This window comes from Genypterus blacodes, unplaced genomic scaffold (assembly GCF_046128005.1).
Source record: "Genypterus blacodes isolate CSIRO-AG114 ecotype Tasmania unplaced genomic scaffold, CSIRO-AGI_Gbla_v1 ptg000052l_1, whole genome shotgun sequence".
NCBI classification, from domain to species: Eukaryota; Metazoa; Chordata; class Actinopteri; order Ophidiiformes; family Ophidiidae; genus Genypterus; species Genypterus blacodes.
Window position 1 is genome coordinate 4599514 of NW_027466864.1, and position 12237 is coordinate 4611750.

The window sequence follows — 12237 nt, forward strand, 5'->3', positions numbered from 1 at the left end:
GAGAGACGCTGGTTCTGTTCAGTAGGCAAGTCTCTGAATCAGAGATTGAGACAGGATCTGCTTATGTTGTTGTAGTAGCACTTCTGTTACTGAGTGGTGCTGTTGAGTTGAAACCGCAGTAGTAAACAACACAAGAAAACGCACGGAAAAATGGCTAGTGACTAGCAGCAGCAGTTGGCCTGTGGAACTCAGCTCCCAAATGAGCAGAACTGCAGATCAGGTCTTACAAGGGCCAAGCTGATGCTAGCTTACACTTACATGTCATTAAGTGGAGATTCTACAGCAGTTTACCAGTTTTCACATATAACTTGACCTTTTCACCTTCACTAAAGGCACCGTGTTGTTGGAGACAAAGTGTCAGAGGAGAGGAGTATACTGGCGGTGTGGAGACTGGGGACATCTGGGGCTCCCTGCTGTGCACTGTATAGAGAAAGGTGAGACAGTTAAACAATCTTAAAGGTCATGACATTCACTTAAAGTATTCAAAACATATTTTTACAGTTTTTCATGATTTTCAGGGGAAATAACATCCAAACTAGGTCATTCACATCGTTTGTTGTAAGTTGGAGCATATTTGGTGATATTTGGCCTCACTTGCCAGGTCTATGGGCATTTGAATGAAGTGGTATATCTTCAACATGCAAAGATAGAGGTTATGTGCACAACAACAAAAGCGATGTACATTTTCATTGGCTGCTATTTTACCTTACAATGTCCTGTATGTACTGTACATCTCCAGCACATTATCTTGGCTACATCATATAATGAAGAACTAATCTGAAGAGGCACCAGTAAGTTATTACAGCATAGTTATTCCTCGATAAATACAATCATTTCTGGGTTAATAAGAAAACAATTCCTGCGGTTGCAGTGGACACATTAGTCAAACAAAACATAGAACTACACATGGAATACTTATTAAAGGCTTTGTGATGTCTTCCATGTGACTGTGGAGCGACCAATTACTTGGTAAGCAACTGGCAAACATCGACAAAAATTCTGCAACTAACAAAGAAACTAAACAACATCAGTGTCCAAATTCAGATGTAATTCGTTCAAAGAAATAATGTTTGTAAATGTAAAAACTCGTTTACAAAAAACACGCGTTCAAAACGATCGAATCGTTCCGCGACGAACGCAGCCTGCTGTGTCGCGAGCGTGGCGGAGGGAGAGAGAGGGGGCGGGGCTGAGGGCGGGACTAGCGCAGAGGGGGGAAGTGGAAGGAGGAGGGGGGCGAGGAGGAGGCGGCACGGTGCTGTTTCTCAGTCTCTTTCCCCTGTCTTTGTCTCACACACTCTTTTGTTAGCCATGCCTAGCCTGCTGGTTCTAGCAGGGATCATGGAGAAAAATGGGGGCTACGGCGGGGATCTGGCCGGCTCCGGCTTCGGCAGCGAAGGTCTCCTGGTGCCGCCCGACGAGGAGGAAGACGACTCCCGTGCCCTCAGGGTCGCGCTGGGCCAGTTGTCTCTGTTGGGGCTCGGGGAAGGCGAGGACGGCGGCGGAGCCCCAACAACGGGAGTACAGGACCGGAGTAACAACAACAACAACCACCACAACCACACGAACAGCATCGGAGGCGGCGGGGACGCGGCGATTCTGCAAGGGAAGAGCAAGTTGTGCGCCCTGTACGAGAGCTCCTCAAGTGAGACGAAAGGACGAGGCTGCAACATAACAGAATGCGTCCCAGTGCCCAGCTCCGAACATGTGGCCGAAATAGTGGGGAGACAAGGTAAAGCGATCCGGCCAAACTTACGCTATTCTCCTGTAACAGCGATGCTTTATCCCCGCCGTGGTTTCCTGCGTGTTTTGTTTTTTGTTCTCTTAAGTGTTACCTGCTGTTTTTTGACAAAGAAAAGGGAGTGGTGTGTGTGTGTGTGTGTGTGCTCGCGTGTTTTTTGTACTCCCCCCGAGACATCAGCCTCCCACTTTTTTTTTTTGCCACAATGTTCTAAGTTCTCTTGTCCTCATCACCACGCAGATACATTGGCTCCTTTGTGTGTGTGTGTGAGTGTGTGTGTGTGTGTTGTGCACAGAGGATCCGCTCCCTCCCGGGCGAATTATTCTACATCCACGCCATCAATGTCAGCGCACAGACACACTGGAGCAGGCAGAGCAGCACTTGCTTCCTTTGTCGTCTGAAACGCGCCAGACTGTTCAAAAAAAAAAAAAAAAAAAAAAAAAAAAGGCAACGTGCTGCTGATCAAAACAACACTTTGATTTGCTTACACCGAATAATCCGATCGAGTCGTTCCGTAGTAGCGTGCAGTTGACGTTTCCCTGCTCTCCAAATTAATTCGGATCATTGTTTATGTTGCGCACTGCCCCAGTGACACAATTGGACAATGGAGCGAGCACGTTGGCCCCTCGTTCCCCCCCTCAACCACTCAGTTGGAAAGTTGAATTCTAGTCAGATCTCCAGATTTATGTGTGTTTTAGTTATTTCTGTTTGGTGGCGGGACGTGAAGTTGAATGACAGCAGCTGTCAAACAAAGGTGTGAAGTGAGGGTGGGGGGGTTGAGGGGAGGGGCGCGTTCATAGACAGTGTTGCTACTTGGCACCCGGGATGGTCTTCAAGGGGGTGACTCAGCGAGAAGTTGCACCAAAGACGTGGGAATGAGATTTATTAAAAAACAAAATCTCCTTTTGTTTGAGTTTATTTTCAGTAAAGCAGCTGTGAGGCGATTTCTTTTTGTTGTTGTTGTTGTTGTTCCACTCCACCTTTCTCAAGCCGGCGTGTCTGCATCTCAAGTTGCAAACAAGCTTGAATCTAAGTAGGTTCTCTCTTTAGCAGCAGAGGAACCAGAAGTTGATTCCCTCCTCCTCCTCCCCTCCTCCCTCCCTTCGCTCCCTCGCTCTCCTCCTTCTCTTTGTGCTTGACGGTTGCACCCATTGTTAACCGTTGTGATGAGGAGCAGAAGAGCAGAGGAGGATGTGGACGGACGGACGGCGTCTAAAAAGCTGAATGGGGAGTCACGCCTAGGAGAGCTCCACATCCACGCACACACACACGCTATCCACGCCACATGGCCAGGAGAGGGAGGGACCTGGGTGTGTGTGTGTGTGGGGGCGGGGGTGGTGGGCACGGCGGCAAATGCTGTTTGTCTTTGTGCAACAAGGCAAACAGGTCTCCCTCCTCCAATGTCAGGTGGCACCGAGGAGTTTGGTGGCTTCCCCCGGCCGCACTCTCTCACCCCTTCGCTCCGTTGTTGTGGTATTGTGGATTTAGTTTGTGCCGCCAAAGTGCCCCTCAACCCTCATTGCGGCTCCCGTTCGTTACTCTGAAGTGTAAAGCTTTGAATTTTAATGGGGTAACCGAAGACAGCCGGAGGGTGGATCCAGTGAGCACAAGAGCAGGAAGAGGGCCCTTCTGCCTTTACTGGGAAGAAGTGCTGATTTGGGGGGGGATTTGAGATGAGCTGCTTGTGATTTGGGCCTTTGGTTTAGCTTTCAGCACCACACACCCCCTTCTGCTCCGCCGTCTACCTGGCCAAGCTGGCAAATGGAGCATCCTGTCACGGAGGGAGAGATGGATATGATTGTTTTCTCCTTAGTCAAAGTCACAGACATTGATTGCTTTGGATGTTCTTGTACCTTCTTCCGGAAGTGTTTGTGTCACGGGTGGCCTTTTCACACACACATACACACACACACAGCGCAGCAAAGACGAGTTAAAAATACATTTGTCTCTAATGACCTTAATTTTCATACGATTAATTAATCTTTGCCCATTTTGTTTACAGATCATGTTTTAATTGTGGCATTAACAATTGATGCTAATTAAAAATGTGTGATCTACGTAGAGACGAGGACCCAGTCAATCGCTCTTTGACCCCTATGGCTCAGATAGATACCAAATACCTTCAAGGGGTGCTGTTAGACTCTGAGTTACTGGACTATCAGCATCTGTATGGTAGCACTGAACCCTGCAGAGTAAGTGTTCCAGAAGTAAACGGGGCTATTTACTAACAGTAGGGCGACTCTCCAGCCTACGGTGTGTTTGAAGCCTTTGATACGTGCTGCTGTGATGTTCAGGCAGCTAATGTAAGGACACGCTGCATGATCTGAGGCACCTGGAGTCTGCTGAGGTGGGCTGAGGTCTGTTCAGGGAATACAGTCCCCCCGACGACTTCTTTACTAGACCGAGAAGAGAAACCGTGTCTCCTACAGACACGAGTGGAACGTTTGACTCATCCTCAATTAACGCGGACGTCCTCATAACGGAGCCGCTTGGATTTCTGAATGAGCAGGAGACACTCCTAATGGAGCCGGAGCATTCCTGGCTGGGTGTAAATGTAAACAGAAGAACCATTCCTTTACTGTTTAGTGGAGCACAGATGTACCTGGAGATCTCCTCTGAGCCATGACTCATTCATGTCCTGTCCCGTATCCCTGTCTGCTAATTTGACATGAAATAACCTTAACCTGCACTCCCACATTAAGAATCTCCCCTAAAAGCACTTATTAGACTCTGCTGCTACACACTAATCAAACACCAGGAGCAATAAACGGCCCAAAAATGTGACGTATGAGGGTCGACTGTATTGTCTCCTAAGTTCAAGGAGAGGTCAGACCCTGCGAACGGAAGGCATCTGCTCCTCCAGCCCTCCACCGTGATGAACCGGTTTGCTGACCAATAGCTCTGCAGCATCCGTGTATCTCTTCATAAGTGGTGTGTCTGATTTAGAGCACATAAATAAGTACTCTTAATAAGTACAGTAATGCTGTGGGTGTTGGAAGTATCATAAATCATGCTAATTACCGTGTTTCCTTTGCCAGTGAAAACCTGAAACATGTTCAAGTCTAAGTGGTCGGAAAAAGTGAATAAATCTACATTTCTGCTGAACAAAAGAGTTCAGCATCTCAGCCTGCTGCCGATGAGGAAGTGCCCCTCTTGTGATGATGAACAACTTGGTTGTTGAATCCTAAATGTTTGTGTCTCTCTCTGCAGGTTGCAAGATCAAAGCTTTGCGGGCCAAAACCAACACCTACATCAAAACCCCCGTCAGAGGAGAGGAACCCGTATTCTTAATCACCGGGCGGAAAGAAGACGTCGCACTGGCCCGCCGTGAGATCATCTCGGCCGCAGAGCACTTCTCCATGCTCCGGGCGTCCCGCAACAAACTGGGCGTGTCCTTTAGTGGCTCCCCGCCAACACCCTTGCCGGGTCAGACCACCATTCAGGTGAGAGTGCCATACCGTGTCGTGGGGCTGGTGGTGGGGCCGAAAGGCTCCACCATCAAACGCATCCAGCAGCAGACCTGCACTTACATCGTCACTCCCAGTCGAGACCGCGACCCCGTCTTCGAAATCACGGGGTCACCGAGCAACGCCGAGCGGGCCCGCGAGGAGATCGAAGCACACATCGCCTTCCGAACAGGAGGCCTGCACGACCACAATAACGAGAACGACTGTCTGGGGCCCAACGGTGGCAGCAGCCCAGCGGGCAGTAGCGGTGGTCTGGAGAGCCGGCTACAGCAGGTGTGGGGGCTGCAGGGGGGCCAGCGCAAGCCTCTCACCAGCAGCTACCGCCAGAACTTCTCAGATGCCATGGTCGGAGGGGGAGGAGGAGGAGGAGGAGGCGAGGGAGGGGGAATCTACAACAAGGGCAACTTCTCCAGCCCCGCAGAGAAGCCTTGCTCTTATTTCGGATCGGAGGGTACCCAGAGCTGGGGCGACCCCGACTACCCCAAACAGGTGGCCTTCTACGCCCAGCAGCGTTCCAAGAGCTTCGGAGGCCTCCCGCTCCCCCTGACCAGACTCTCCCCCGGCCTGCCTGAACCCTGCGGGGGAGGAAGCACCACCAACTCTTCGGTCACCAGCATTATGCCCGTCTCCGGCTCGCCTCACGCCCAGGCCCGCCGCGCCCACAGCGAGCCCACCTCGGCCGGCGAGGGCTTCCCGGGCCGTCTGCCCGTGCCGGACTCGCCGCCGGCCACCGTGCGGGACTGCATGACCTGCTTTGAGAGCAAAGTGACGGCTGCCTTGGTGCCCTGTGGCCATAACCTCTTCTGCATGGAGTGCGCCATCCGAATCTGTGAGCTCAACCACCCGGAGTGCCCAGTGTGCCACACCCAGGTCACACAGGCCATCCGGATATTCTCCTAAAGAACCACATCAGTTTTTATCATTAGTTTTGTCAGTGTTTGTTCAATAATTATTTACTGTTATTATGATTATTATTATAATACACAAGTACTTTTTTTTTTGTTTTTCAGAAAATTTAAAAACAACCAAGCAGATATTTTAGAAGGCACTGCTTGCTTTACTAAAAAGTATAAGAAATATTTTTAAGTTTTTCTTTTATATATATATGCATATATATTTTATAAAGGTTTTGTTTATAAGAGAAGTATAGTACCTTGCATTTCAGTTTTTGAACTGCTGCTGTTTTTCATTCATGAATCTCAGCGTGGGCAGAGGTAGACAGTAATGTGAACATTTAATTATTCAAATTTTTTATTTTACCATGAAGTGGGTTTATATGGAAGGAGGGGGGACGATTGTCGAGGTACACAATCTGCACCTGGTTGACCCCAGAAAGTCATTAGAAGGAAAAAAACAAGACAGAATATTCATTGCACCTTACAATCATCTTGATCTAAAATAGGATTGTCAATCATGCCGTGAAATTTAGGGAGTTGGTGTACAGGTGAATTTAGCCTTTTACTTTTTATTGTGGTTTTGAAGTAATCGGTCCCAAAACGTTAATTTAAGCAAGAAAGCGAAAAAAAAAAAGAGAAGAGAACAGATTGGTCGCTGGTCAAAGCTTTTCAATCCTCCAGCCCCCCCTATGTCATCCTTACACCTCACAGCCTCGTGTACGCTCGTCAACCAGATGAAGGGTTAATAGGACTAGGACATTACATCACTTATTTATAGTATTTGGACTATATTTTACTGGTGTCGTTACTCACAGAGGAAGATGAACGTGGTATAACATCAGTGACTTGTTTTCCAGCAGCCATTGATTCCACCTTGGTCACTGCGGCGCGTTGAGGCGACTCAGCGCCCCGCTCGCTCGCTCGCTCGCTCCTCGTGGCACTTGAAAGGCATGTGGTTCCTCGGTTGGCGTTAAGCACTGATTTAATTTGTGAGGCCGAAGCCTTGGAATTTATCCAGTTGGCTAGTTCCTGTTATCTGTCTCCCGATGGACTTGTTTCAAAGCCACCTTAACCGTGCTTTATTGTCTGCCGTGGTCATTTGGCCACCATCACTGAATGATATAGGACAAAGGAAGAGCTCCGGTTAACAAGTGTTCCTCTGAGGTGCAGACTGTGTAAATAAGCAGGAGAATTAGTACGCGGACAGAAGCCGAGTGAAAAGTGTAAAACATTTCCCCCGAATCAGCAACAAACTCAAATTAAAACAGTTGACAGTGTAAAAAATACAGAGCGGTAAATCAGTAATCCTTCCTCCACATCCTCACAAAGCTAACCACATTACATCTGAGCTGCGAGGGGCCTGCTGTCTCCCCGTAATTAGCCGAGCTGCACAGGAGCAGGTGTTTCATGCTACACTGTGGCTTTGACCTCAAGTTGGAGGTCTCGCTTAGCCCCCTCTTTTCCTCCCTTTTCTTTGGGAGTGGCCTTTATTTCTCCCCCCCCCTCCCTCCCTCCTCCCGCCCCTGCTTACAGTTCGATCGTTGGCTTTGGAAAGCCCGTAATGATCGCTGCCGCCTCACAATGAGCGGGCCGCATTGTCTGGGCCCAGCAGCAGCGGCGTAGATGGCAAGAGCGCTCGGACACGGCCTGGTTCTACTCATTCATAATTAGGCAAATGGGTCGGACCAGGTGCGGACCGTGTGGGGACCGGAGCTGTATAGGGCTGTATAGGGGGTGAGACAGGGTCCCGCGGCGAGCTGCTCGCTGCCCCGCCCCAACTGTTAGAAGCTTTGGGGGGGCTGGTCTGGATGCAGCTGGGCGAGTAGGACCCCCTCCTTCACTCCCTCTTGCCCCCTCCCTCCCTCCCTTTACCTCTCCTTTTCTGCTCTTCTGAGCCTACTGGGGAGAGGGGCCTCTTTTGTCCCAACACACACACACAAAAACCCACCAAATTTGAAAGAGAGGAGCCGATTTTTGGAAGCGGCTGCAAAACGAGGGGAGGATCAGGAGCAAAATAAATGATGTGCAGCCTGAACGTGTCCCAGTGTGTCATATACGCTTCCACGGGAGGAAAAATTCATCTTATCTCACGGGGAGCCACCCCTGAAATTTGGAAACGGTCCCGTTTGTATGACAGCAGCAGAGCAGATTGAAGAGCCCCCCCCCCCCTGCCCTCCCGCCCCTCTTTATCTCCAGGCTCTCCATGTGAACTGGCTACTGTATGGGACACCCTGCAGCTGCCCCTTCACTATGGACACCCGGGCTTCAGCCAATGACCGGCCGGCTTTGAGCTTCCAGAATGAAATCAGACAATTGTAATTGACAGCAAAGCAGAGGGAAACGCCCCATTTAACCACCACTCATGCTGAATCAAATTACACACCCTCTGCGTCTGCCTCGGCCCCAGCCCGGGGATTTCAGAGAGGCTAGAGGAGACGGGATGGGGGCAGGGATTAGAGCTGCTGAATGATAAGGGGAGGGGGGGGGGGGTTCGTTTTGGGGAGAGAAATGGAGAAGGCTACTCCTGCTTCTTCCCCCCCGCCCCCCAAGACAAAAAGCAAGACCTTGCACATCCAGCCATCCTCTGTCCCGTTCCAGTCTCGCAGGGTCCAGGGTGTCTCTGCATGTGGGTGCTGACAGGTGGACACTGGTGATTCAGCAGGCCTCTCTCTCTCTCTCTCTCCCTCCCTCTCCCTCTCTGTCTGTCTCTCACTCTCACTCGCAAACAATTCAGCTCAGCTTCTGTCTCAGAAAAAAGAATGAACACAAGTGATGTCTCCTATACGAGGACATAAAGGCCCCGCCCCCTTTTTTTTTCTCTCTCCTTTTTTTTCTTCTTCTTCTTCTTCTGTATAAAGCAGCCCATCCCGCGCCACGTGTGGACTGCAGTGAAAGCACCATACTCGCAAAAAAAAACGAACCCTTCTATCAGATGTAGAATTAAAGAATAGCAACATTTTATGGACGGATAAAATTGCACAGTGGTTTTGGCCGAAGCTTTCAATGTCAAATATGAGGGCAGTGTGACGACGCTGTTCCTTCGAGACGGAGTATTTCAGTTGTTTTTGTTTTTCTGCCTTAAATGTTTTTACTAGAAGATTTGCCATTACTTTGGCTTAGATGGTAGCAACGTTGGCCTTTGGTAGTACCGCCTCCCCGCCCCGCCCCTCCCCCCCATTCCCCCCCCAAAATGACTTTCTATGTACTTATTTTTGGAAATAAGAATGTGAATCAAATGGCATGGGTGGGGATTAAGAGGGATACCTGAAATTAGGCTCCTTAACACTTTACTTAAGACGTAGAGCGAAGCACCTTATCAAACAAAAACAAACCGCATTTGATGAATACCAAACCGACCGCTGATGGTGAATAGATTTCCTAAACGACATGCACATAAGGATTCCCTATCATTTTTTTGTATTATGGTGGTTCTTGTTATTCCTAATATTAGTGCTAGTGGTGACTTGGGAGAGCCCCTCAGCCGTTCAGTCAGTCGGTCACTCGCTGGCGACGTGGAGATTCTCCCTGTTTAGACGCTGTATGTGAACACGTATTGTACTTTAATGGGAAAAAGACTCTGAGCATCGATGTAAATATGTTTATCAGTTGCCAACACTCAACACAGGAGGCCCACTGTAAGCTAGGTTTTGATTATTTTTCTTCACGAGCTGAGAATCGGATGGTCAACGTTGAAGATGTTTGTGTTTTAGGGAGATGAGGACATTCTTTAGGACATTCCCCCCCACTCTTTAAAAGTATATTAGATAGATCCATACATTTAAGAAATCTAATTTAAATTGACTAACTTAGTATTTCATCCTAATATGAACCAGACTATAAAGTGTAATATCCTTTATGAACCCAAACTCCATTAGGAAGTCAGCTGGATGTGTAGCAATCGGTCCCCTGAAGATTTTGAATGAAACCGTTTATATGTAAATTAGGAGGAAAAGCAATAATAGTGCTATGCTGAGACGCTAAACAGAGGAGCTTTGTCACTTCTTCAAACTTGTACACTATTTGGGAAGTTGGCCTTGATTATTTGGACGATTCCGCTGCCTTTTACCGTCTCAAATGGGCTTCAAACTCATGGATCCATGCCAGTAGAGAGTAGAGATATGAATAATTAGTCATGGGCTCAGGAGGAGTAATTGTATTTGTTGCGTTTATCAGGTTCTTAGTCGTTTGATTGCTTAATTATCTGCGTTTTTCTTTTATGCTAAATAATAAAATCAGACTCCAGCACAAAGTGGGCCAACACCGACCTAAGACTTCCTCCTCCCCAACAGAAGTGAACTCATGAATCTGCAGTTGTGACTGTGAGGAACGCTCATTGCACTGTAAAAGTGATCACTCACGCGTAAACAAACATTTCGATGGCAAGGAGTAAACACGGAGGTCTCTTCTGTCTGTCAAAAGGCAGGAATTGATGATTTTAATTATAATGGATTGAGAAATGGAGTCGGCAAGTGAGAGGAACGAGGAGGAAAGACGCTTGGCTGCCATGTACCTCTCTGTTTCCTGCATCGTTATGTCGTTCATGTGAGGGAGGAGCACCGGGCTCAATGGGGCTGTAGCAGTTTTTCTTTTATACTCTTTACCTTTAGTTACATACAGGGGGACACGTGTGTTAGATAAAGCATATCTTAAGACCAGTTTTTTGTTTACATCTTAACAATGTGGAGATTCTGATTTCACGGCTCTGTTTGGTATCTTTGTGGTCGCGACTTTGTTCATCTGTGTTCTTGAAAGGAAAAAGGTCAAATGTAGCCAAAGAACAAAAACACAAGGAGGACAGGAGATCATTCACCCTTTTTGAGTTTGACTTATTTTTAGAGTTGACAATTGCCATGGATTGGAGTTTTAACAAAGCGGGATTATTCAGATGATGATGTTCTAATCAAGCTTTCCCAAGCCAGAATGACCCTGTTTACCCAAAAGACTTAACAGTCCAGCCAATCAATATGTGTGAGATACGGCATATCATGTTTCAGTGTTGTAAGATTAGTTAATTATTACTATAGAGATGCCGGTAATTGACTCGTTTCTCCAAAGGAACCCGTTTACGGCACATGCAAGCAGCTACACGAGTACTTTTCTATTCTATTTCTCATATCCAGTGAATGTCTAAATGTCTCTGAGAAAACTTGACCGACTTTTTAAAAGCTGAAGGATTAGAGAACTTTCAAAGGGAAGACAGACTAGAACTCCTGTTTTCTACCCCAGACTGTGCAGCGACGGAGCATTTTCAGATGTAAACAGACTGACAGTGAGTGAAGCAACACTGTGGTTTGAGTTGATTCATTGGTTTAGAGAGCCGATGAACTGTATCCTTAAGTTTAACTGCATGTTAGTAAAATATCGTACAGTAGATAAGATTTATGAGAAAAAGTAAAGATCCCCCATAAAGAATTCATCACCCCGATACCTGAAGTGTATAAAAAAAAAAAGCTTTAAGATCTTCAAATGAACGTCAGTGAAATCCATATATTTACCTTGTAGTTTAACTAATCGATACAGAAAGTTAATTATGATTCTTAAGAATATGCTATGGTGTAAGTTTCATTTATCCAACTCGCCCAGTATGAGGACCCGTCAGAGCGGAGAGACAAAGGGGTGGGACGACTCGCGGTAAACTTTTTGATTCTGTTCTTGTTAGTATTATTTACGATATTGTATTAAACTTACGATAATAGTAATGGTAGAAACTGTTGATGTTTTTTCTTCTTTATATGAAAAAGTTCTTTATGCATTTATGTAGAATCCCTTTGGAGAGGAGTGATAGGAAATCCTTATTTTCAATGGATGCACTTAAAAACAATTGTACCGACCTGTCGAAATCACATTGAGCAAAGTAACACATTTGAATGTAAAAAAAAAAAAAAAAAAAGGAAAAAAAAAAAGACCATTCAACTTTAATAATGCACTCCTTACGCTTATGGGTTTGTCAATTTTTTAAGTGAGCTTTAAGTTTGTTTTTTTGGGAAAGAATTTGCAAACAGGTTTTCAACGTAGTCTATATTTGAGTTCTTCCACGTACATTTATAGAAAGTAACTTAAAATGAATAAAAAAAAAAAAACCTATTACAGTTTCTCAGATCTATTTTGCTAACATGGGTTATTATTTCATAGAAAG

General features: G+C 46.9%; 1 protein-coding gene across 1 annotated transcript; it reads left to right on the top strand.

Moving 5' to 3' along the window:
• Positions 1 to 1251: 1251 nt before the first annotated feature.
• On the top strand, positions 1252 to 12237 carry mex3a (mex-3 RNA binding family member A). The gene is made up of 2 exons (XM_076150226.1): positions 1252 to 1729; positions 4949 to 12237. The coding sequence occupies exons 1-2, from the start codon at positions 1309 to 1311 to the stop codon at positions 6103 to 6105; spliced, it is 1578 nt and encodes a 525-aa protein (XP_076006341.1). The 5' UTR covers positions 1252 to 1308; the 3' UTR covers positions 6106 to 12237.

What these genes read in the sequence shown, in the direction of transcription:
- mex3a (XM_076150226.1), top strand. Translation starts at nt 1,309, where the DNA reads ATGCCTAGCCTGCTGGTTCTAGCAGGGATCATGGAGAAAAATGGGGGC. An exon ending in CGAAATAGTGGGGAGACAAG is followed by an intron (nt 1,730 to 4,948) that starts GTAAAGCGATCC and finishes CTCTCTCTGCAG; the next exon opens with GTTGCAAGATCAAAGCTTTG.